This window comes from Acipenser ruthenus, chromosome 60 (genome assembly GCF_902713425.1).
Source record: "Acipenser ruthenus chromosome 60, fAciRut3.2 maternal haplotype, whole genome shotgun sequence".
In the NCBI taxonomy this organism is placed as follows: Eukaryota; Metazoa; Chordata; class Actinopteri; order Acipenseriformes; family Acipenseridae; genus Acipenser; species Acipenser ruthenus.
This window is the reverse complement of record NC_081248.1, coordinates 2,282,503-2,306,729: the sequence shown is the minus strand read 5'-3', so window position 1 is coordinate 2,306,729 and position 24,227 is coordinate 2,282,503. Positions and strand designations below refer to the sequence as shown.

General features: G+C 43.3%; 1 protein-coding gene across 5 annotated transcripts; it reads left to right on the top strand.

Annotated features, from left to right (window-relative positions):
- Nucleotides 1-1,717: 1,717 nt before the first annotated feature.
- LOC117409943 (voltage-dependent calcium channel gamma-8 subunit) lies at nt 1,718-22,720 on the top strand. Of its 5 annotated transcripts, XM_034016260.3 has the most exons (8): nt 1,718-2,112; nt 2,882-2,975; nt 10,213-10,410; nt 10,650-10,917; nt 17,125-17,388; nt 20,992-21,069; nt 21,517-21,657; nt 22,002-22,720. In XM_034016260.3, exons 5-8 carry the CDS (start codon nt 17,163-17,165, stop codon nt 22,718-22,720), a joined length of 1,164 nt encoding a protein of 387 aa, XP_033872151.3. In that variant the 5' UTR covers nt 1,718-2,112; nt 2,882-2,975; nt 10,213-10,410; nt 10,650-10,917; nt 17,125-17,162. The 5 variants fall into 5 exon arrangements, with proteins under 5 accessions (XP_033872151.3, XP_033872154.3, XP_033872150.3 ...); XM_034016263.3 differs by lacking the exon at nt 10,213-10,410 and having other exon boundaries at nt 1,718-2,085; XM_034016259.3 differs by lacking the exon at nt 10,213-10,410.
- Nucleotides 22,721-24,227: the final 1,507 nt, after the last annotated feature.

Below are 24,227 nucleotides of genomic sequence, written 5' to 3'. Positions count from 1 at the left end.
AAAAAAAAAGAGGGGTCTGATGTTTGAGAACAGTCAGTCAGACTCATCTCCTCTTCTCTGTTTATCTCTGAGCTCGCCTCTGAAGTCCTGCTGGCAGCACGCGCACCAGATCACTGTCCCCGCACTCTGTTTAGACTGAGGTGTATCCACCTGTCCTTTTCCTCTGCAGTTTCTTTCTAGGGGATTTAAATTCAGAATCCTCCCCCACTGTTTGCTCTTCTATTTGCTCTGCTTCTGGATTTTCATTAACTTCTGTTTGATCCTTCTTCCCTCTCTCTTCACTTTGCTACTGAATCTCTATTTTCTGTTTCAGCTCTGCAGACTCATCCTCTCCCTCCTCACTGCCCTGTTTTTCAGTCACTGTCAGCTCGCTCCCATTCACTTCAGCACTGCTTTTTTGAGCCAGCAATTCATCACCTTGAGTAATAAGCCCCTTTCACTCTGGTACTCCTACCCGGGTCCCGACCCTTGTTCTGGCTACCCAGGTCACAATCCAGTGTAGTGTGAAACCATGTACCTGGGTCGACGCACTTTGACCCAGGTCGAGCAAGACAAAATGCATGACGGCTGTACGTAAGCCGACAAAATAACAGCCTCGCCTGCGTGAAGGTTTCACTTCCGCAAGAAACTTTTCTGTTTATTCTGTTAAGCCATATTTCTGTTAATTGAGACACAACATGAGCCAGATTGCAGCAGGGATGAAGAAACATTCGCTCTAGTCAACATTTGGTCCGACGATTCAATCCAGAGAAGCTTGGATGGAAGCGTCCGTAACAAGCTGCTTCCGGGGCACTGATACACACGTTGTGTTTTTCCTTCTGTTAGCCAGGTCTACCCTGCTTCTTCAAAAGCAGTGTGCAATCGTGTCACTGACCCAGGTAGGGTCCGACCCAGGTAGAGCATGCCAGTGTGAAGGGGCTTTAGTCTGCGTCTCACTGTACCATTCTCTGGATTCTCGGGGTCCCCAGTTTCCTCTCTCTCCCCTGGCCTGCACACACTCTTTTCCTTCCTCCTTTTCTCCCTCACCATTGTCTTTTTTGGGACAGTTTTAAACAACATGCACCTCTTTACCACAGTGCAGACATATCATTCCAATCTGTGGTTACAAAAATAATATAATTCCTCTATTTTAAATTTTAGAGCTACATTTAGTTCTCGATTCATATCATTTAAAATCATTTTTACTTGTCTGCAAAACAATATGCTTCTGCTTTGGAGATTTACAAGCAAGCGAGATTCTTTTGAGACTTGAAACAATCTGACTATAACGAGAAAGTGCATTCTCTATTAGGTTTTTTTATTTTTTAAACTGAGGGACATTTGAAAGAATTACCTTTCTGGATGGTAAAGCCAGTGGTAAACCCATTACAAAAGTATAATTTACTACAATCCCCTTTAGAAACGCAATCAGTCGCACTAAAAAAATATTTTAATATTCTCACACCCAACAACTTCACCTAAAGCCAAAATACAAAACTCCTTCGTCACTATCTTTACACCATGACGACGGCTTAACTTTTCAAAAGGAAAGCTTGGGGGAGCTTAATCTCAAGTATCACCAAAAATTAATATATAATAATCTTAAAATAGAAAAAAGACATTGACCTAATCGCAGCAAACACCTCCCCACTCTCACAGCAGCACACACTCACACCTCACACTCCCGTGACACTAGACACGAAAGATAGACACATTGATAGATTCGTTCAATCTGGTATCTTGTCGTCTCCTTCCCAGACACCAAATCACATTCATTGTGAGTTCAGCCGAAACAGATCGAGACCGATCCGAGAGTGCACAGCTGACGGAAACAGTCGAAGTCGCTCATGCCGCGGTGTCGCTTGCTTGGCTCCTCGCTTGCCTGCCTGCCTGCATTACATTCTGTTCTACCCGTTCTATTCGATCAAAGTGGAGAGCGGCGCTGCAGCGCGCATGCATTATACACAGTCCTGCGATCGTGAAGTGAACCACACCGGACTGGGCTAGCTGCACCGAACACAGCAGCGCTTGGTAGAACGTAGGGCTGCAATTGGGCTGCAACGAAGCTTACAACACTAGCTTATTATAATATATCGTCTCGTCAAGGTATACGGGTATTTTAACAAGAAATCGGTAAGCACAGACAGACAGATCGACAGACGCGCTGGCGAATAGGTGATCCTATATAGTACACACATACTGGTACGGTATATATAAATGCATATGTAGATTTAAATAAACACACACACACACACACATATAGCAAAAGCGATATATATATATATATATATATATATATATATATATATATATATATATATAGCTGAATTAAACCGGGTATTGTTGTAAAATATTTTTTAGATGAAAAGACGCAATTTTCTTTCTTTCTGTTTTTTTTTTTTTTTTTTTTTTAAGGAAGTAAGCACGCTTGTATATCATATAAGCGAACGCCATTGCTTTGTGTGATTTTACTGCAGAACAGCGCCGGTATAACGCTGCAATTAGACGTTGTTATTTTATTTAAGGTATATTGATCTCTTTATTGTGTTTTATTTTAGATACACGCCGTCTATTTGATCATATATAGATTGGAGTGTGGAACATATCTTTGAATGAGCTGTAATTTACATGTTGGCGTCGCTGGTTTGTATATGAATGATAACTGGGGGGGGGGGGGGGACGGTTCAGTATTTATTTCTTAATGAATTTATTTCGTGCCCCATCTTGTTTACTATAAATCACATTCTTCCGAATTGGTAAAAAAAAAAAAAAAACCATTTGTCAAGCATTTTTTGACTGTTCCGGTGTGCTTTTAGAGGATTTGGTGCGGCGGGACTGATATGTATTAGGATATCTGTGGTAGCTGTTTTGTATTTTAGTTAGTTTTTTTTTTTCCGTTAAGAATCTCAGGAATAAGGAAGCGCTCATCCGAGAGACCGACGAGACTGTGCACTCTGCGAGGACTGAACGTACTGTGAAAACGAATAAATGCAGAGGTATTATTATTATTATTATTATTATTATTATTATTATTATTATTATTATAGAAGGACGCGCTGTATAGAATTATGTAGGATTGCAATGTATGTGTAAGCATGCATATCTATATATCATTCTACCTTTCTAGCTCTCTATTTCGCTCTTTCTTTGTTTCTTTTAATTTCATATTTAGTACTGTGCTGTAGTATATATATATATATATATGTCTGTCGGTGGACACGTCTTGTGTGATATATGCCTACACACTGACGTATACATGTATATAGTCGTAACGCAGTTCTAGACATAAGTGTGTGTGTGTGTGTGTGTGTCCATATAGGAATAACTCTGTAAATGTAACACAGTTATAGATACAGTATATGAAGAAGGAAAGTAATTGATAAACTGAAAACCCACTATTTTAATCATTAGCACAAAAAAAACCGTTTAGGCTTCCACCTTCTTCAGGTAGCATGGTAGACATGGCTATATATAAATATATACTGTATATATATATATATACACACACACACACACACACACACACACTACATACCGGTACTGTAAATCTGTATAAGAGTAGATTATAAAGTACTGGATAGATAGAACGATAGATAGATAGATAGATAGATAGATAGATAGATAGATAGATAGATAGATAGATAGATAGATAGATAGACAGATAGATAGATAGATAGATAGATAGATAGATAGATAGATAGATAGATACTGTATTAAAAGTGGATTGATGGATAGATGCATTTTACTTGAGAGCTATAAATGCTTCATTGAAATGTGTGTGTGTGTGTGTGTGTGTGTGTGTGTGTGTGTGTGTGTGTGTGTGTGTGTCAGTGTGCATGGTATGTTTGTCTCAGTGTGCAGTGTGTGTGCCTCAGAGTGTGTGTTTCAGTGTCTGTGTGTCTCAATGTGTGAGTGTGTGTGTGTGTGTGTCAGTTTGTATCTCATGCGTGCGTGTCAGTGTGTGTGTGTCAATGTGCAGTGTGTGGGTGTCAGTGTGTGTGTCAGTGTGGTTGTGTGTCTCAGTGTGTGTCTCAGTGTGTGTGTGTGTGTCTCAGTATGTGGTTGTCAGAGAGTGTGAGCCAATTGTATATGGAGCAAGGGCGCAGAGTGGGGTAGTATAATTCATTATGGAGTAAAAAATATATATTCTCCCAATTGTGGAGCTGCCATATAAAAATGTGAGAAACTTCATCAGTGTGTCCATCTGCCTGCAGTTATTACATAGCCTGTATCGTTCTTATACAGTTCTGCAGTTATTACATAGCCTGTATCGTTCTTATACAGTTCTGCAGTTATTACATAGCCTGTATCGTTCTTATACAGTTCTGCAGTTATTACATAGCCTGTATCGTTCTTATACAGTTCTGCAGTTATTACATAGCCTGTATCGTTCTTATACAGTTCTGCAGTTATTACATAGCCTGTATCGTTCTTATACAGTTCTGCGGTTATTACATAGCCTGTATCGTTCTTGTACAGTTCTGCAGTTATTACATAGCCTGTATCGTTCTTATACAGTTCTGCGGTTATTACATAGCGTGTATCGTTCTTATACAGTTCTGCGGTTATTACATAGCCTGTATCGTTCTTGTACAGTTCTGCAGTTATTACATAGCCTGTATCGTTCTTGTACAGTTCTGCAGTTATTACATAGCCTGTATTGTTCTTATACAGTTCTGCAGTTATTACATAGCCTGTATCGTTCTTATACAGTTCTGCAGTTATTACATAGCCTGTATCGTTCTTATACAGTTCTGCAGTTATTACATAGCCTGTATCGTTCTTATACAGTTCTGCGGTTATGCCCCAGTACAGCACTGTGAACCTGGTTTATATTTGCTGCACTCAAGATAGTTAATACAGTACAGGGTGGTCCATCAGCCCCATTGAGACTCACTCATATGTGTTCATGGGTTGTTTTGAGCTCCCTATGAGATATTCGGATACAAACAAGCCCAGTATAAAGCTAATTTGATGTGAATCATAAGCAAAGTTTGAAATAAGTGAGTACACCATTTACGACATGCAAGTGCTCACTGTTGTTAATGATCATTTTAATTAACATTGAAACATCCATGGGAATATAGAACACAAAATGATGCAATATGGATCACAGAGCTTCAAAAAGCTTCACTCCCAGGCAGTAAAGTACAAAAGCATTAGCAAGTGCATAACATAACATCTACTTGGGTTAATGGGTCAGTGGTTTTGTTAGTTTACCAGAAAGTCCAGCAGTTAATATATTCAATAGGAGAAGAATTTTTTTTATTATTTTCAAACCTGTTCGTAGATTTCTTCTACGGACCAGTAGTCACATTGCATTCAATAGAACAAAACAATGTAGTTTAACAAAAAGAGAATAACTTGTCTGTCCTTTACTTCTTTATGGGTTTTAGTTTGTAGCGAGAGAAACTAACTCTATGTACTTAAAACTTGCCGGCTGCACACATCCACATTTAAATTTCCTTCAGGCTCCCGCATTGACTTACTTTTTCCTGCCTTCTTTCCTAAAATTCCAACCCCCAAATGAAAAAAGGAACATTTCTAAAATTTAAAGAGGCATACTGTGCACATCTGAGACAGGACAGGTTTTTAAATTGGCTCTAAAACTGAAATAAATGAATACGTAAATTGAGCCTGATTTATACATTACATCTGCAGACTGATGCCTCTGACGTAGTAGGACTAGGGATGGATAGAGTGCGTGGGGCATTGATATTGTACATTAGCAGGAAGCTGCTTGTGTGAGAGACTCAGAGACCAGGGATGCTGTAATCGAGAAAGAAATGCCTAGCCGTCATAAAAGAACAAAATGAACCGAAAGCAAGCTTCTGTGCGCCTCCCTGTGTGTGTGGGCCCATGTGCAGGTTTTGTAAAATGTCCCAAACAAACGGTGACCTCACGGGGGCCCCAATTCTGCTGGGGGCCCTACGCTAGGGCAGCAGTGTGGAGTAGTGGTTAGGGCTCTGGACTCTTGACCGGAGGGTTGTGGGTTCAATCCCAGGTGGGGTACACTGCTGCTGTACCCTTGAGCAAGGTACTTAACCTAGATTGCTCCAGTAAAAAACCCAACTGTATAAATGGGTAATTGTATGTAAAAAAATAATGTAATTGTATGTAAAAATAATGTGATATCTTGTAACAATTGTAAGTCGCCCTGGATAAGGGCATCTGCTAAGAAATAAATAATAATAATAATAGCATAATTTGCGTATAGATTAATCCGGCCCTGGGTGTCAGTATGTGTGTGGGTGTCAGTGTTTGTGTGTGTCAGTGTGTGTCTCAGTGTGTGTGTCTCAGTGTGTGGGTGTAGTGTGTGTCTGTCTCAGTGTGTGGTTGTCAATGTGTGTGTGTGTGTGTGTGTGTGTCACTGTGTATTGTCTCAGTCTGTGTGTGTGTCACTGTGTATGTGTCTCAGTGTGTGTGTGTGTCACTGTGTATTGTCTCAGTCTGTGTGTGTGTCAGTGTGTATGTGTCTCAGTGTGTGTGTGTCAGTGTGTATGTGTCTCAGTGTGTGTGTGTCAGTGTGTATGTGTCTCAGTGTCTGCGTGTGTGTCAGTGTGTGTGTGTGTCTTTAGCATAACAGAGGCAGAAGTGTTAAAGGGACTAGGAGCTCTTAAAATAAACAAATCCCCTGGGCCGGATGAGATCCTCCCAATAGTACTCAAAGAAATGAAAGAAGTTATTTACAAGCCGCTAACCAAGATCATGCAACAGTCTCTTGACACAGGGGTTGTACCGACAGACTGGAAAATAGCAAACGTAATACCGATCCACAAAAAGGGAGACAAAACTGAACCAGGTAACTACAGACCAATAAGCCTGACTTCTATTATATGTAAACTTATGGAAACTATAATAAGATCCAAAATGGAAAATTACCTATATGGTAACAATATCCTGGGAGACAGCCAGCATGGTTTTAGGAAAGGGAGATCATGTCTAACTAACCTACTTGACTTTTTTGAGGATGCAACATTGAAAATGGACAACTGCAAAGCATACGGCATGGTCTATTTAGATTTCCAGAAAGCTTTTGACAAAGTCCCGCATAAAAGATTAACTCTCAAACTGAACGCAGTAGGGATTCAAGGAAATGCATGCACATGGATTAGGGAGTGGTTAACATGTAGAAAACAGAAAGTACTGATTAGAGGAGAAACCTCGAAATGGAGTGAGGTAACCAGTGGTGTACCACAGGGATCAGTATTAGGTCCTCTGCTATTCCTAATCTACATTAATGATTTAGACTCTGATATAGTAAGCAAACTCGTTAAATTTGCAGACGACACAAAAATAGGAGGAGTGGCAGACACTGTTGAAGCAGCAAAGGTCATTCAAAATGATCTAGACCGCATTCAAAATTGGGCAGACACATGGCAAATGAAATTTAATAGAGAAAAGTGTAAAGTATTGCATGCGGGCAATAAAAATGTTCATTATAAATATCATATGGGAGATAGTGAAATTGAAGAAGGGAACTATGAAAAAGACCTAGGAGTTTATGTTGACTCAGAAATGTCTTCATCTAGACAATGTGGGGAAGCTATAAAAAAGGCCAACAAGATGCTCGGATATATTGTGAGAAGTGTTGAATTTAAATCAAGGGAAGTAATGTTAAAACTCTACAATGCATTAGTAAGACCTCACCTAGAATATTGTGTTCAGTTCTGGTCACCTCGTTACAAAAAGGATATTGCTGCTCTAGAAAGAGTGCAAAGAAGAGCAACCAGAATTATCCCGGGTTTAAAAGGCATGTCGTATGCAGACAGGCTAAAAGAATTGAATCTATTCAGTCTTGAACAAAGAAGACTACGCGGCGATCTGATTCAAACATTCAAAATCCTAAAAGGTATAGACAATGTCAACCCGGGGGACTTCTTTAACCTGAAAAAAGAAAAAAGGACCAGGGGTCATAAATGGAGATTAGATAAAGGGGCATTCAGAACAGAAAATAGGAGGCACTTTTTTACACAGAGAATTGTGAGGGTCTGGAACCAACTCCCCAGTAATGTTGTTGAAGCTGACACCCTGGGATCCTTCAAGAAGCTGCTTGATGAGATTCTGGGATCAATAAGCTACTAACAACCAAACGAGCAAGATGGGCTGAATGGCCTCCTCTCGTTTGTAAACTTTCTTATGTTCTTATGTTCTTATGTCATTGTGTGTGTATGTGTCTCAGTGTGTGTGTCAGTGTGTATGTGTCTGTGTGTGTGTGTGTGTATGTGTTTCAATGTGTATGTGTCTCAGTGTGTGTGTGTGTGTGTGTGTGTGTGTGTCAATGTCTGTCAGTGAGTAATGATGCTGGGGCTCTGGTTGGGCCGGCAAGGGAACGAGTGTGTGAGATAGCACTCTGAATCACCGGAAATGGGTTAGGGTTAGATAGCACTCTGAATCACTGGAAATGGGTTAGGGTTAGATAGCACTCTGAATCACTGGAAATGGGTTAGGGTTAGATAGCACTCTGAATCACTGGAAATGGGTTAGGATTAGATAGCACTCTGAATCACTGGAAATGGGTTAGGGTTAGATAGCACTCTGAATCACTGGAAATGGGTTAGGGTTAGATAGCACTCTGAATCACTGAAAATGGGTTAGGGTTAGATAGCACTCTGAATCATTGGAAATGGGTTAGGGTTAGGGTTAGAGTTAGATAGCACTCTGAATCACTGGAAATGGGTTAGGGTTAGATAGCACTCTGAATCACTGGAAATGGGTTAGGGTTAGATAGCACTCTGAATCACTGGAAATGGGTTAGGGTTAGATAGCACTCTGAATCACTGAAAATGGGTTAGGGTTAGATAGCACTCTGAATCACTGAAAATGGGTTAGGGTTAGATAGCACTCTGAATCACTGGAAATGGGTTAGGGTTAGATAGCACTCTGAATCACTGAAAATGGGTTAGGGTTAGATAGCACTCTGAATCACTGAAAATAGGTTAGGGTTAGATAGCACTCTGAATCACTGAAAATGGGTTAGGGTTAGATAGCACTCTGAATCACTGAAAATGGGTTAGGGTTAGATAGCACTCTGAATCACTGGAAATGGGTTAGGGTTAGATAGCACTCTGAATCACTGGAAATGGGTTAGGGTTAGGTAGCACTCTGAATCACTGGAAATTGGTTAGGGTTAGATAGCACTCTGAATCACTGGAAATGGGTTAGGGTTAGGTAGCACTCTGAATCACTGGAAATTGGTTAGGGTTAGATAGCACCCTGAATCACTGGAAATGGGTTAGGGTTAGGTAGCACTCTGAATCACTGGAAATTGGTTAGGGTTAGATAGCACTCTGAATCACCGGAAATTAATCATGTCACTGTTACTATAATGCAGTGGAGTTCAAGAGAGGAGTTCAATCTGAAATAATTCAATTAGAGAGCAAATACAAGCTTCAGCATCAGCAGTATTATTATTATTACTACTAATACATCCATAGACAATACACTTGCTTCTATTATTTCTAATACATAGCCCTCCATCTTTATTTTGCTATCTGACTTACCCATCAGCGAATGTAAAATATATAAAACACTGAATTGGCGAAGGGCCCTTAGACAGGACAATACAGGAGTTGAGCAGTTTACTGTCAACATGGCGTCACAGTGAATTAACCAAACTAGTGATTTACCATATAGTGAAATATTGAGGGAGCTCTGTATTACTAATATACACTGTCACAGTCACTCTGCTATATACATCTCACACTGTCACAGTCACTCTGCTATATACATCTCACACTGTCACAGACACTCTGCTATATACATCTCACACTGTCACAGTCACTCTGCTATATACATCTCACACTCTCACAGTCACTCTGCTATATACATCTCACACTCTCACAGTCACTCTGCTATATACATCTCACACTGTCACAGTCACTGCTATATACATCTCACACTGTCACAGTCACTCTGCTATATACATCTCACACTGTCACAGTCACTCTGCTATATACATCTCACACTCTGCATTCACTCTCTAGTTGCCTCTTTATCTCTCTCTCCCTCCTTCCATATTCTCTTCCCTCTCCCTTCTCCTGTCTGTCTCATCCCCTCTTACTCATCTCTCTCCCCTTTCACTCTTTCCTCTCTCTGCTCCTTCTCTCTATTCCTCTTCACTTGCCTTTTTAACCTCTCTCTCTTTTGTCTCTCTGCCCCTCCCCCTCCCCCTCCCCCTCCCCCTCTCCCTCCTCTCCTCCTCTCCTCTCTCTCTGACTTGAATGTAATCAGGAGACACAGCGTTGCCATGGAGACTGCCGCATGAAAGAGAGGCAGCTACAACTGCGTCTCTCTGTCTCTCCCCCTCTCTCATCTTCATCCCCATCACTCTCTCCTCTCCCTTCTGACCTGTCCTGCACTGACCTTCACCACACATCTCTCAAATGTGCAGTTCTGAAAGACCGATTTTCATGTTATTGCTACTACACTGTAATTGTCCCACAGTAAAAGCACAGCAAAGTGTAATAAAGCACAGTGAAAGCATGGTAATGCATAGGGAAGCATGGTACAGCAGAGACATGTATGGTTAAGCATATTAAAATGAACAAACCATGGTAACTAGCCCTTATTAAAGTATAGTATGGTAAAGCATTGAAAAAATAGAAGAAAAAAAAACATTGGTACCTTTACTGTAACCTCATTATTAAAACACAGATTTTGGATTTCAGGAAACAAACTAGAGTCCGAAACGAACAACAAGAAAGACTGGCAGAACGAGAAAGAGGGAGAGAGCGAACGAGAGACACCTTAGATGGAAGGAGGTCGGATTGAAGGGAATAACAAACTACCTGCCCGAGAGAAAGAGAGCGCGAGAGAGCGAGGGAGCAAGCAACGCAGGTTGAAAGAGGAGAAGAGCTCCACTCCTCCACTGAGCGGCGACACGTTCTGTCCATCCCCTCTCCTCTGCTAGCGTCCTTGTCGACTCACTCTCTTCAGGTAAACAAAGGGAGTCAGTGTGTGTGTGTGAGTGGGGGGGAGGGTGTTTGAGTGTGTGGGGGGGTGTGTGTGTTTGAGTTGTGTGCCTCTTTGTCTGTCTGTATGTCTGTCTGCAGACTCGGACATGTTCAGCTTGTTCGATGTGGAACACAGGCCATGGCAGTGATGTCATCACCCTGTCACAATTCTAAACTAACTGAGACTCTCGGCAAAACAACGGTTTCTCAAAAAAAGAGGAAAGGGAAACGCTCCTCAGCGGGCTGACTCTCTCACGGATGACGAATAAATCTGCTGTTTACTTCAGGAGCAGTCGGAATGGCAGACCTGGCAGCGCTCCTGAAAATGGTATTTTTATCTAAACGGTCTCCATTTCAAGCTAAGGAGCAGCACGACCTCAGGTGGGAGACATCTCTGAATACCGACTCGCTTGGAAACGAGTTTCTACAATATTCAGAGAGACAAACCAAGATGCAGTCTGGGGACAACACAGGAGACACACAGTCCCTGAAACCACGAATGTACAGCAACACCAGGCAGCTTTACAATGAAAAAAATGAATTTCTTCAGCTTTACAATATTTGTGTTTGTGTGTTCGGTCGATTACAACTCTCCATAATAAAGAATTAAGTATAGGTAAGTGTGTGTAATCAAACCTGTTCAGGGCTTCTCTGGGTTCTGGGTTAGGGACTGTGATGGAGAGAATGCTGAGCATAACCTGTGCTCCATCACATATATCTTAACCCTGACTAAAAGACGTTACTTTATCTCTGATAATTGTCTATTGTTGAATATATTTTGTGTATCGCATAAATACATAAGTGTAACTGTGGAAGGGTGTGGGTATTCACTGACACAGGAGACAGAAGTTGTAATTGAAACACCACACAGGTGCTCGGTTTTATTTCTTTTACTCTTATGAGTTGCACTGATTTCTTTTAGCCCGCAGAGGGCGCTGTTGTCCGTGGTCTGGCTACCTACTATGGTATCCAGAACCTACGGGCATACCACGTCAGGGTACACAGTTCAGTTGCAGGGGCACTCGCAGGTGCTCAAATAATGAAAACGAGAAGGCAACAAGAAAAAGGGAAAATAAAACACAATAATCAAAACTATAAAATAAAGGTGCTGCACTTTGCAGCGTGAACTTCCCCAGTCGCCCCTACCTGTATGACTTGGATCTCCGTCCTTATCTCCGCTGTTCCTCAGCTCGGTTTTTAAAGCACACTATCGGGGTCTGCTCACGGATTCCCCACTCTCTCTCTATCTCTTCAGATTCTCTGTGGAAGTTTTTCTCCCGTCTGTAAGCTGGTCTGGCCGAGCAGCGGAACCGCTTGCTCGTTGTACAGGTCTAAAGGGGCAGATCTGAGGAAACAGCAGAGTATTCATTTATAGGATCAGCAATCCCACTAAAACCCACCTCCCAGCCACTCAGAGAGGGGTAAAGTGCACACACCCTCTTCCCCACCTCTCCGTGTCACCACCATGACTGGCAGGCAGATCCCACGGGACTGCCGCCCCCCTCCTGCAGCATCATGCACACGTCAGACGGCCAGTCCAGATCTCTCCCTGTTACAGGAACCATTACGGGTTAAAAATTAAAATATTTTAGACTTACTTGATGGGGGTGTTTCCAGCACTGGGTGGAGAAAGAAAGAAAAGTGAATGCTGTTTTGAAGTTTAGCGGTGGCTGTGGGTGGTTATGGCCAAGAATAGATGCACATATTCATGGCGATAACACAGGCTGCTATAAACACATTTTTGTATTATTTAAAAGTCTTGATAATGTTTCCCTATAACATGGCCTTACAAACTCTGTATAGTTACCTTTATACTTACCGTTTTAGTTTTTAGTCAGGATCGTCTTTTTCTGATGTATGGGTTGCAGGGAGCCGCCATCTTGGGGAGTGCACGCACGTTCACAGGGACGCTGATATAGTCGGGAGCTGTGTTTGGGTCTTGGGCTAGTCCAGGGGGGTGGCTAGGTGGAGGAAAGTATATATAGAGAGAGAGCTGAGATGATTGAGAGAGCGAGAGAGAGCGAGAGAGAGCGAGAGAGAGAGAGAGAGAGAGAGGTGGCAGGCTCTAGTTTTTGGGAGTCTGGAGAGTAGCTGTGTGCTCTGAAAAATTGATTCAATACCAAAAAGAATATTTATAAATAGTTGTATTGAGTTTAATATATTGGTAGGTTTGCACTGTTTATTTCTTGCATGAGTTTTTGTTTTACTTTCTGATTGAAGTTCAACAATAAATGTTTGCATTTTATTACTTCTCCTGTCTGCTTCCTGCATAACATCAGCCACTTGACCACTCTATCTTGCTTTTGGTGGTAGCATTGCAGCTCAGAAGTGGAGTAAAATCAACACAGCAAGAGCAATGATGGCATGCTATGCAACATCAGTTCAGCCTTTTACAAGAGGAGGTGGAACAGAGCAAGCGAGGGCAACAGCCAACATGTACTACCTTTACTGATTCTCCAAACCCAGTCCAGACAAGAGAGCAGTCAGGAAGGGGACAGTTTATGGGATGGAGAGGCCCGAAGCTGCCAAAATATGCTGAAGGTGAGGATATTGAACGTTACCTGACAACCTTCGAGTGCATTGCGGGAGCATGTAAATGGCCAAAAGAGGAATGAGCCATAAACTTGGTGCAGTTGTTGATGGGCAAAGCCAGGACTGCCTATGTTTCCATGGATGTGAGCGATACATTGGAGTATGAAAAAGTCAAAGAGGCAATTTGAAATTAATACAGAGATTTATTGACAACGTTTTCAGTCAAACGCCTAAAGAACTTTATGCACACTTAAATAACCTGTTTGAGAAATGGATCAGACCAAAAGACCGTAAAAAAGAGAGCATAACCGAGCTGCTGACTATGGAACAATTCTTGCGGATGGTCAATCCAGAGGTTCGAGTGTACATACAGGAGCATGACCCAAGCACGGCCCAAGAAGCTGCCCAACTGGCTGACGCATTCATCACTGCCAGACAAGGCCCCAAGGGTTACTGGTTTGCCAAGGAGTCTGGTACATCAGCCCCTGGTAAGTCTGGGGGTTGGAAAGGTGGTGTTGGTCAGCAAAATAGTCCAATGGTACAGAGTACCCCAGTAAAACGAGAAAGGGGAGGTAATTTGCTATAGTTGTGGGCAGGAAGGACATATAAAGTCAGGGTGTCCCTCGAGAAAGTCTAGGGTGATTAACTTATGCTGTGTTCCGAGGCCCAATCGGCATTGTGTTCGTGGAGGTCAGATAGACTCCGTGATTACAGTAGGGATTAATGGGGAGAACTGGGAAGCCTTAATTGATACAGGTAGTGGTCAGACCTTGGTGCAGGAGGGGTGTGTGTCCAGGGAGTTATGGAACCCAGAGGAAAATGGGGATGAGCAATTATACCCTACTGCAGACATATATCTAGACATAGATATATCTTATCTGGTCACTGTAGGGTTGATGGATAAATTACCATACCCAGTGGTGTTGAGTCAAGATATTCCAATCTTAACAGACTTGCTACAAAGTACCAGAGCATGTAATGTAGTCATCACTAGGGCACAGGCTGCCAAGAGGCCAGAGCCAGAGGCGGAGTGGTTGGGTGTGCTGCTGTTCGCAGGAGAGGAGAGAAAGGAGTAGACAAGGTAGCCAAGACAAAAAGTCAAAGGTGGAGGGAACCCCGAGAGTAGAAGAGCTGATAGAACCACCAGCCTTAGAAAAGGGTGACTTTCCACCTAATATGGGGGAGTGTCAGACAGTAGTTTAGAGGGGCTGTTTAAAAAGGTTGAGATTGGAGGTGGTTTGGATGAGCAGTATGTCATCAAGGGGGAAGTGTTGTATAGAGTGAGCTCAGAAGGGGAACAGCTAGTGTTACTGTTTGCTTTGAAGGCATGAGAATTGGAACTAGGACATTTATTACCATGGGCAGGGCATTTAGGAGAGAATAAAACATTAACTAGAAAAGCCCAAAGGTTTTATTGGCCTAAAATGTACCAAGACGTATTACAATATTGTAAGACATGCCCTGAGTGTCAACTTACAGCTCCAGGGAAGAAAGGCATGCGAGTGGGTCTTTTGGAGCGAAGTTTTATTTTGGTGGTCTGCGACTACGCAACAAGGTACCCAGAGGCATTCCCATTAAGATATATAAAGGCCAGACATATTGCAGGGGCCTTGTTTGTGTTATTTTCACGAGTAGGGATTCCTGTTGAGATTCTTACTGACCAAGGTACACATTTTACCTCTAGACTGTTAGCGCAAGTGTACCAGTTAATGGGTATTAAAGGGATTAAAACCACACCATACCACCCCCAGACTGACGGGTTGGTGGAAAGGTTTGACCAAACCCTTAAGAACATGATGCGAAAGCTTGTTTCCAAGACAGGTTCAGACTTGGATCAATGGCTACCCTATATCTTGTCTGCCTATCGGGAGGTGCCCCAAGCGTTGACTGGCTTCTCGCCATTCAAGTTTCTGTATGGAAGGTAAGTGAGGGGAACACTTGATGTTCTTAAAGAAGCATGGGAGGGAGAGCGTCCACAACAAAAGCTGAATGTGATGTCCTATGTTCTCCAAATGAGAGACAGTTGGAGTACATGTCAACACTGGCTGATAATAGTCTGAAGAAACGCAGCAAAGACAGAAATGCTGGTACGACCGGACAGCAAGACAAAGAACATTCTCACCATCTCAAAAAGTGTTGCTTTTGTTGCCTACAAAGGAAAGGAGTCTGTTGGCCAAATGGCAAGGGCCATACGAGGTGCTTCGGAAGATTGGGCCTGTCACCTATGAAATAGCCATGCGAGAAAGGACTAAGAAAAGCAGATGTACCATGTTAATCTGTTGAGAGAGTGGAAACCACGAGAAGTGGCAACTACAGTCCAGCTTTTCGCCAGAGTAATAGAGGAAGAAGAAGAGCTGATGGAACAATATTTTCCCATCCAGACGGATGTACAAACAGTGGACCTTGCCCATCTCAATGAGAAACAGCAGCAGGAGCTGGCAGCTTGCATTCCACCAGGGCTGTTGCGGGAAGGACCAGGCCGTACTGACTTAACCCTTTGCGGTCCTATGTCGGACCTGGTCCGACATTGCAATTGTTTTTATCCAGTCCATAAATCAAAAAATGGTACATAGTACATAATCAAAAAAACGCAAAAAATGGGTTTCTAGTCGTTTTTTCTCCGGAAAAAGCCGAGAAAACCATTCAATGGCCAAGTGGGAGTGACAGGAGCTGAGACAAGCCGGAAAAAAAAAAAAGGGCGTATCTCATGAACAGTCATACGTGCCCCTGGCATCAGATAACTGGGCGGTCATAAGGAAACAAGCTGGCTGTTACTGCATCAGCGCACAGAGACTATCACGGACATTTGCAGAGCTTTTTTGAGATGTTATAGTAATAAAATAATGACTTGGATCGCATTATTGAGGCGTTTGGTGATAAAACGAGTGATCAGGAGGTGATTGATCGGTATGTACGACTATTATTATTATTATTATTATTATTATTATTATTATTGTTTATTTCTTAGCATATGTGAAAGCTATAGCGAACGAAAGGCTGGGGCGGGGCTGGAGATGCCTAGTGAGTGCTTTGTTGATATGCAGGGCCTTTTAAACCCGTTTGACTGTGGGAAAAAAATACTTTTAAACAGCGCATCTAAAATTAACTGCGCGTGTGAAAATAAATTAGACCTGACACGCCTGACATGCACTTAATAAATGGACTGCAAAGGATTAACACAACATCATATCACGGAACTTTTCTGGGCCAGTAAGACAAACAAATTACCAGGTACCAGCACGATTACTATCAGCACTTAAGCAGGAAATGGAAGTGTTCCGCCCAAACAATCCCATTAAAGCCCGCCTCCCAGCCGCTCCCCCACGGGACTGCCGCCCCCTTCCTGCAGCATCGTGCATGCGTCAGATGGCCAGTCCAGATCTCTCCCTGTTACAGCTTGGAACTCCATCTTCTCTCTGTTTGATCTCTCTCTATTTCCATGTGGTGTGAGAGAGGATTCAGATCTTGAAACTGGCTCCATTGTGGCTCTAACAAGGAACCAGTCCCCTACAGCCAGTAATGGAGTCTTTGTGTCAAGATGGCGGTACTGGAGCACAGTTTCTTAACTATTTCTAAACTGTCTCCAGACTTGCTGTGTGCCGGATAATGAAACTGACACCCTTTTCCTCTCTGAACTCTTTGTAACCCTCTCCCCCAGTCTCTCTGTGCACCAGGGAATGGTGCTTCGTGCTCGCGATGGTCTGGTGTGAGAAGGGAATCCAGATCTTGCTCACCACGGTGGGAGCGTTCGCCGCGTTCGGTCTGATGACGGTGGCGATCGGCACCGATTACTGGCTCTACGCAAGAGCCTTCATCTGCAACAGCACAGCCAACTCCAGCACCGACGACACCCACAGCAAAGACAAGAAGGACCCCGGCGCACTCACTCACTCCGGACTGTGGAGGATCTGCTGCTTAGAGGGTGAGGAAGAGAGAGAGAGTGTGTGTGAGTGTGACTGTGTGTGAGAGTGTGAGTGTGTGTGAGAGTGCGAGTGCTAGTGTGAGTGCATGAGTGTGAGTGTGTGTGAGAGTGCGAGTGCAAGTGCGAGTGCGAGTGTGAGTGCGAGTGCGTGTGTGTGCATGAATGAGTGTGAGTGTGAGTGTGAGTTGGTGTGAGTGTGAGAGTGAGTGTGTGAGTGTGAGTGTGTGTTTGTCTCTGTGTGTCAGTGAGTGTGAGTGTGTGTGAGTGAGAGTGAGAGAGTGTGTGTCAGTGGGAGTGTTTGTCTCTGTGTGTCAGTGAGTGTGAGTGTGTGTGAGTGAGAGTGAGAGAGTGTGTGTCAGTGGGAGTGTTTGCCTCTGTGTCTGTGTGTGTGAGAGTGCGTGAGAGTGGGTGCGAGTGTGAGTGTGTGTGTGTGTGTGTGAGAGTGTGTGTGTGTGTGAGAGTGAGTGTGAGTGCGTGAGAGTGGGTGCGAGTGAGAGTGTGAGTGTGTGTGTGTGTGTGTGTGAGAGTGAGTGTGAGTGTGAGAGTGACATTGTGTGTGTGTGTGTGTGTGTGAGTGGTGTCTGTGTGTGTCTACCTGTCTGTCTGCCTGTGTCTGTCAGCTTGTCTATCTGTCTCACACTCCAGGCTGTGGAGAATCTGCTGTTTTGAGGGTGATGGAGAAAGTAGAAATATCTACTGTATAATATCTGTGTGTGTTAATATCTGACTATCTATCTGTGTGTGAATATCTATCTATCTATCTATCTATCTATCTATCTATCTATCTATCTGAACATCATTAATACAGATCCTGTCGACTACATCAATATAGAACTACAGTCTGTGTCTGCCTGCTTGCCTGTCTGTCTGCATGCATGCCTGTCTTCCATGTCTGCCTGCCTGCCTGCCTGTCTGTCTGTGTGTCTCCAGCTCTCTATCTCTCTACAGGCACAGGGAGAAAGTGAACATTCCTCCAGAGTTCCATCCATCCTCCATCTCTCACCCCATCCATCCCTCCGTCCATCATCCGGCTCTCCGTCCCCCGTCCATCCCTCAGAGGTGTGCTACTGAACCCCTTCATTATTCTGCAGGTTTTTGTCTCGAAAGCGGTTTATTATTTTTCATGTTTCAATGGTGAGTATTGAGTCACCAGACTCAATTCAGCAGACAGATTCAGTTTAATACTCATGCTACGGAAAGACACAGCTACCAGTCCCAGAGACTAGCATGCAGCTCTCTTCAATAGGAAAGACACAGCTACCAGTCCCAGAGACTAGCATGCAGCTCTCTTCAATAGGAAAGACACAGCTACCAGTCCCAGAGACTAGCATGCAGCTCTCTTCAATAAGAAAGACACAGCTACCAGTTAGATAAAGGGGCATTCAGAACAGAAAATAGGAGGCACTTTTTTACACAGAGAATTGTGAGGGTCTGGAACCAACTCCCCAGTAATGTTGTTGAAGTTGACACCCTGGGATCCTTCAAGAAGCTGCTTGATAAGATTCTGGGATCAATAAGCTACTAACAACCAAACGAGCAAGATGGGCTGAATGGCCTCCTCTCGTTTGTAAACTTTCTTATGTTCTGATGTTCTAACTACCAGTCCCAGAGACCACAGCGTGCAGCCCTCTTAATTTCTTTCTCTGATGTGACATCAGACTCTAGCTGTGCTCCATTTATACCCAAACTTAAGAACATAAGAACATAAGAAAGTTTACAAACGAGAGGAGGACATTCAGCCCATCTTGCTCGTTTGGTTGTTAGTAGCTTATTGATTCCAGAATCACATCAAGCAGCTTCTTGAAGGATCCCAGGGTGTCAGATTCAACAACATTACTGTCAGCTTCTTAATTGTGCAACTTAATTGTAACCACGAATCACATAGTCATGATTACACTGCAGCAAGTGTACACAAGGTGGTAAAAAAAACAGCAATGATGTCATCATCAAATCTTATCTGGCTTGAGATTTTCACCCACAACTAATATTAATACAACTCCTTCTGTCTCAGAGTTAGAAGTAGCAATGTATATTATCAGAGTGTGTGTCAGGATAGTGTCAGGATTATAGCAATAACGATCCATGATGTGGTACAGAACAGAAAAGCCAGAGCACTTGTTGTTATGCTTTGGGTTTTTTTTTAAATCGCTCTTCCTGCAATGATTTAGAGGACAGATCTCAAACCCCAGTGCACTAGAGCAGACATTTTGAAAAGAGCACTGAAACAGACTTTATTATAAGTGTAAAAAGTTGTCAGGATGTTAACAGTGAAAAGAAAAATTAAAGCTATGTTATTTAAACAGTTGTAGCAAAATGTTTGGAGGTATAACGCTATATTTTTTTGGAACCCAGCTACTTACTCTTTAAGTTCAGACAAAGTAGCACACAGAATGATGCTGCATAGCAACACAGACAATGACAATCAATACTCCATATCATAACAGTCATGTGAGTGTTATTATCAGCCGTTAATGCCGATCGCATACCTTTCTGTCTGACAGACGAGAATTAAACAGTTTGCAAATGATGAACTGTATGAAAAATAACAACAACAAAAGAACTCTACAAACATAACATGTACAATTAAAAAAAAATCCTGTTCCATGAATTGAATGACAAAACCCTACTGTAACGATATACTGTAGGATGCAATGTGTGTGAATAGGAAGATTACTAGTATTTGTTCAACCCTTACAGTGCAACAGCAAAGAAACCAGCGCTCTTAACAACAGCCGTGTGGTCGCTCCTGTTCATCAGATGAGTCGCTTCGCCGCTGCTGTTTTTCAAACCTGAAGATTATGTTAAAACACGGCGAGGCAAAGGTGGGCGTGCAGCTCCCAACACCAACAATAAGGCATGAAACCCTGATTCACCACTTACCATTAAGGAAGAGGGATGGCATTTTTGTCTAGACCTTGATTTAAAGCAGCTCCCACATGAGCTTCAATTTCGCATCTGCTTGTGGGTCTGGGGGGGTTGTGGCTTATTGTTGGTGTCAGTATCGTTGCAGTATAGTTTTGTTGTTCAATTCATGGAACAGGAAAGTGTTTTTTATTTTCCATGTTATGGTTCATCATTTGAAAACTGTATAATTCTCACCTGTCAGATAACACGACACCGGATCTGGATCCGGCACAAATGAATCGCTGCTTCCCAGTAACGTTCCTCTCTTATACATGGACTGCAGTCCCACATGCTGTGGTGAAAGCACTCCATGTGGCTCAAACAGGCAGCCGGCATCCTACAGCAAACCGCAGAGCACTTCAACCAACATGGGCGTTAGTTTCTAAATAACAGAAAGTCATTTTTAATTTGATTTTAATGAAAACGTGATTTGCATGTTTAGAACTGTCCGTGTGTCTGTGTGTCTGTCACACTCATATTTCTACATATATCTAGAACCACTTGTCCAATTGTGATGAAACCTACTGAGGACCTTTTTAGCGGAAGTTATTGAGTGTCAGAATCTGGGGTCTGTCTCTCTCTCTTTCTGTGTGTTTGTCACACATTTTCCCATGTGTACACACTAGATGATCTATGATTTTTTTTTTTTTTTGTATTTTTGACAGGCTTGTTCATTTTTTCATGTTTTTCTATTGGTAGGTTTGAAGCGTGGAGTTTGTGCGCAGATTAATCACTTCCCTGACGACGCAGACTTTGACCAAAATGAATATGTTCTGCGTGAGTTCATCACAATTACATGTAAACCTGTATACAGCACAGTGAGGCAATACTAGCTCCCTAGATTACAACTTTATATAGACAACATGTTGGGTAGCTGCTGTACAGGGTTTTATATTAGTGGTCCCAACAGAACTGCCCTGTGTGCAGTACAGCACAGCCAGGCTCTGCCCAGCACACAGCAGGCAATGCTAGCGCACTAGATTACAACATTATATAGACACCATGTTGGGTATCTGCTGTAGTTCTGTAATGGGTTTTATATTAGTGTCATATAGTGTGGTCACACTAGCATTGCCATGTTATAACATAGATATTCATTTTATCTATATAAAGCTAAAGAAATCTCTGTTTGCACAAGCTTGGCTGCTTTCAGATAATGTTACACTTCCTTGGTGAACAGAAAGTAAAGCATTTCTAAATTCTCTCTCCTCCACCCTTCTCTAGGAGTGGTCCGGGCCTCCAGTCTCTTCCCTATCCTCAGCGCTATACTGCTCCTGCTGGGGGGAGTGTGTATTGCAGCAAGTCGTTTCTACAAGAGCAAAAGAAACATCATCCTGGGGGCAGGGATACTGTTCGTAGCAGCTGGTGAGAAAGTGTGAGTGTGCGAGTGTGTGTGAGTGTGAGTGTGTGTGTGTGAGTGTGCGAGTGTGTGTGTGTGTGTGTGACTGAGTTTGTGAGAGTGAGTGTCTGTGAGTGAGTGTGAGTGTGACTGGGTGTGAATGTGTGTGTGTGAGTGAGTGTGAGTTTGAGAGAGTGTGTGTGTGAGAGTGTGAGTGTGACTGAGTTTGTGAGAGTGAGTGTGCGTGTCCGTGAGTGAGTGTGAGTGTGTGTATGAGTGAGAGTGTGTGAGTGTGAATGTGAGCGCGAGACAGACACACACATACACAGAGACACACACAGTTTCACTCTCTCCTCCTTCTCCTCTCCAGGCCTCAGTAACATCATCGGGGTGATCGTGTACATCTCAGCCAGTGCAGGAGACATCTCTATGAAGAAGGACGAGGATAAGAAGTGGCACTACTCGTACGGCTGGTCCTTCTACTTCGGGGGGCTGAGCTTCATCCTGGCAGAGATGATCGGGGTGCTGGCTGTGAACATCTACATTGAGAAGAACAAGGAGGCGCGCTGCCGTTCACGGACTGACCTCCTCAAGAGCACCTCTGCCATCCTGCGCCTGCCCAGCTACCGCTTCCGCCCGCGCTCTCGCTCCAGCTCCCGCTCCAGCGAGCCCTCCCCATCCCGGGACCCCTCCCCCGTCAGGTTGAAGAACTTCGGGGGGCTGCCCCCCTCGCAGGGCCCCCTGTCAGTGTCCACCCTGCCCAACCCCCACTCCTCCTCTGGCGGGGCCGACATCACCATGTACACGCTGTCTCGGGACGCCAAGTTGGCGGGGCTGGGAGGGCTGGGTGCTCCTCTCTACGGGACAGTAGACAGGGCAGCGTTCTTTCAGGTCCACAACTGCTTCCCGAAAGACTCCCACCAGGGCATCTCCTCCTCCTCCCAGCAGCTGATCGACAGGCAGGGCGGGGGGGGCAAAGCGAACGGGGGAGGGGGGGGAGGGAGCGGGGGGGGGAGCAGCACTATGGACAGGCAAGCGAAGGAGAGCTCCAATTCAAACACCCTGAATAGAAAAACCACACCAGTGTGAGGAGAGGAGGGGAGGGGCAGGAGGGAGGGGGAGGGGCAGGAGGGAGGGGCAGTCGATTCTCAGTGTCAAGGCGAGAGGGTGTTAGGGGATAGGGGTTAGGGCGAATGGATGTAGGGGGTGAGAGGAGAGGGGGATGCGGATAGGGCAGGGGTGGGCAATTCCGGTCCTGGAGGGCCTGTGTCCAACTGTGCTCTAAATTACTTAATTAGACCAATAATTGGTAATAATTGGTCCAATTAAGTAATTTAGGGCAAAGTTGAAACAAAAGCCAGGAGGGACACAGGCCCTCCAGGACCGGAATTGCCCACCCCTGGGATAGGGTGTGCCAATTCTAATTGTGAAGGAGAGAGGGGGTAAGGTTTTATGGGTTAGCGGGTAGAGGATGGGTGTAAGGATAGAGGAGAGACAGCACCAAATCCAATACTAGGAAGACAACGCCATTGTGAAGAGAAGAGTGAGAAGGGCTAGGTGATAGGGGAGTGGGTGTCATGTCTGATGCCACTGCTGTATAATATATTAAACTATGGAGATTGAAACTTAGGAGGCCTGTCTGAATCATGTTTGGAGCCACTGCTGTATAATATATAAAACTATGGAGATTGAAACTTAGGGGGGGCTGTCTGAATCATGTTTTGAGCCATTGCTATATAATAATAATAATAATAATAATAATAATAATAATAATAATAATAATAATAATAATAATAATACTACATTAGAGCAGAGTCTGTCCTGCAGTCTCAATACGCCTGCCCTGTTCTGTCTGTATAAAGATCTTAGGAAAATTGACACAGTTCACCCGCAGTGGTCAGTATACAGCAACATTTCCTTCTTTACTTCTCTCCCCTTACCTTTGTATTAAGTTTATAAACACTAAATGAAAGGTTTTCGTTACACAGCTCTTGAATATGCAGGATTGAAAGATTTATAGCAAACCTGGATTTCAATTGTATCTGCTGCTACACTGGGTTAAGAAAGTTCTCAGTTTGCATGCCTTCCTTTCAGGTAGCCTCGCACTTCCTAGATCACATTATCGGTGTCTTCGGGTGAAAGCATATCACTGTGTGAAAAGGTGGCAGTCAATAGGGGCAGAGGCCACTGGTTGGTTAATGAAATAAGCTGCTGAAGGAGCAGTTTCACCTTCCAAGGAAGTGCAGCACTATCTGAAAACAGCAAGGTTTGTCCAAACAACGATTTCTTTACCCTCATGTAGCAGATGTTTTAAAATGACAGAAAAGATGTGCGTAAGAAATAATGGAAGCAGAGATGTTATATTAAAATTGTTTTATGTTTTGGTTTATTTGTATTTGGTTTCAAAATGATTTTAAAAATAAAATACAATTAAGAATGAATACAGATTTAAAAAAAAAAACTTAAAAAAAAGTAGGAGTTAGTTTCCTATAATAAACAAATGAGTTGTGAAATGAGTTTATTGAAATGAAATGAATAAGGAAAGCCGAGAACAATCCGAAAAAATATTTAAAGATGATTTATTGTATTGCATGAA

Coding starts and splice junctions, on each gene's coding strand:
- LOC117409943 (XM_034016263.3), top strand. CDS start 17,163: ATGGTCTGGTGTGAGAAGGGAATCCAGATCTTGCTCACCACGGTGGGA. Junction 17,389..20,991: donor GAGGATCTGCTGCTTAGAGG/GTGAGGAAGAGA, acceptor TTCTATTGGTAG/GTTTGAAGCGTGGAGTTTGT. Junction 21,070..21,516: donor CCAAAATGAATATGTTCTGC/GTGAGTTCATCA, acceptor ACCCTTCTCTAG/GAGTGGTCCGGGCCTCCAGT.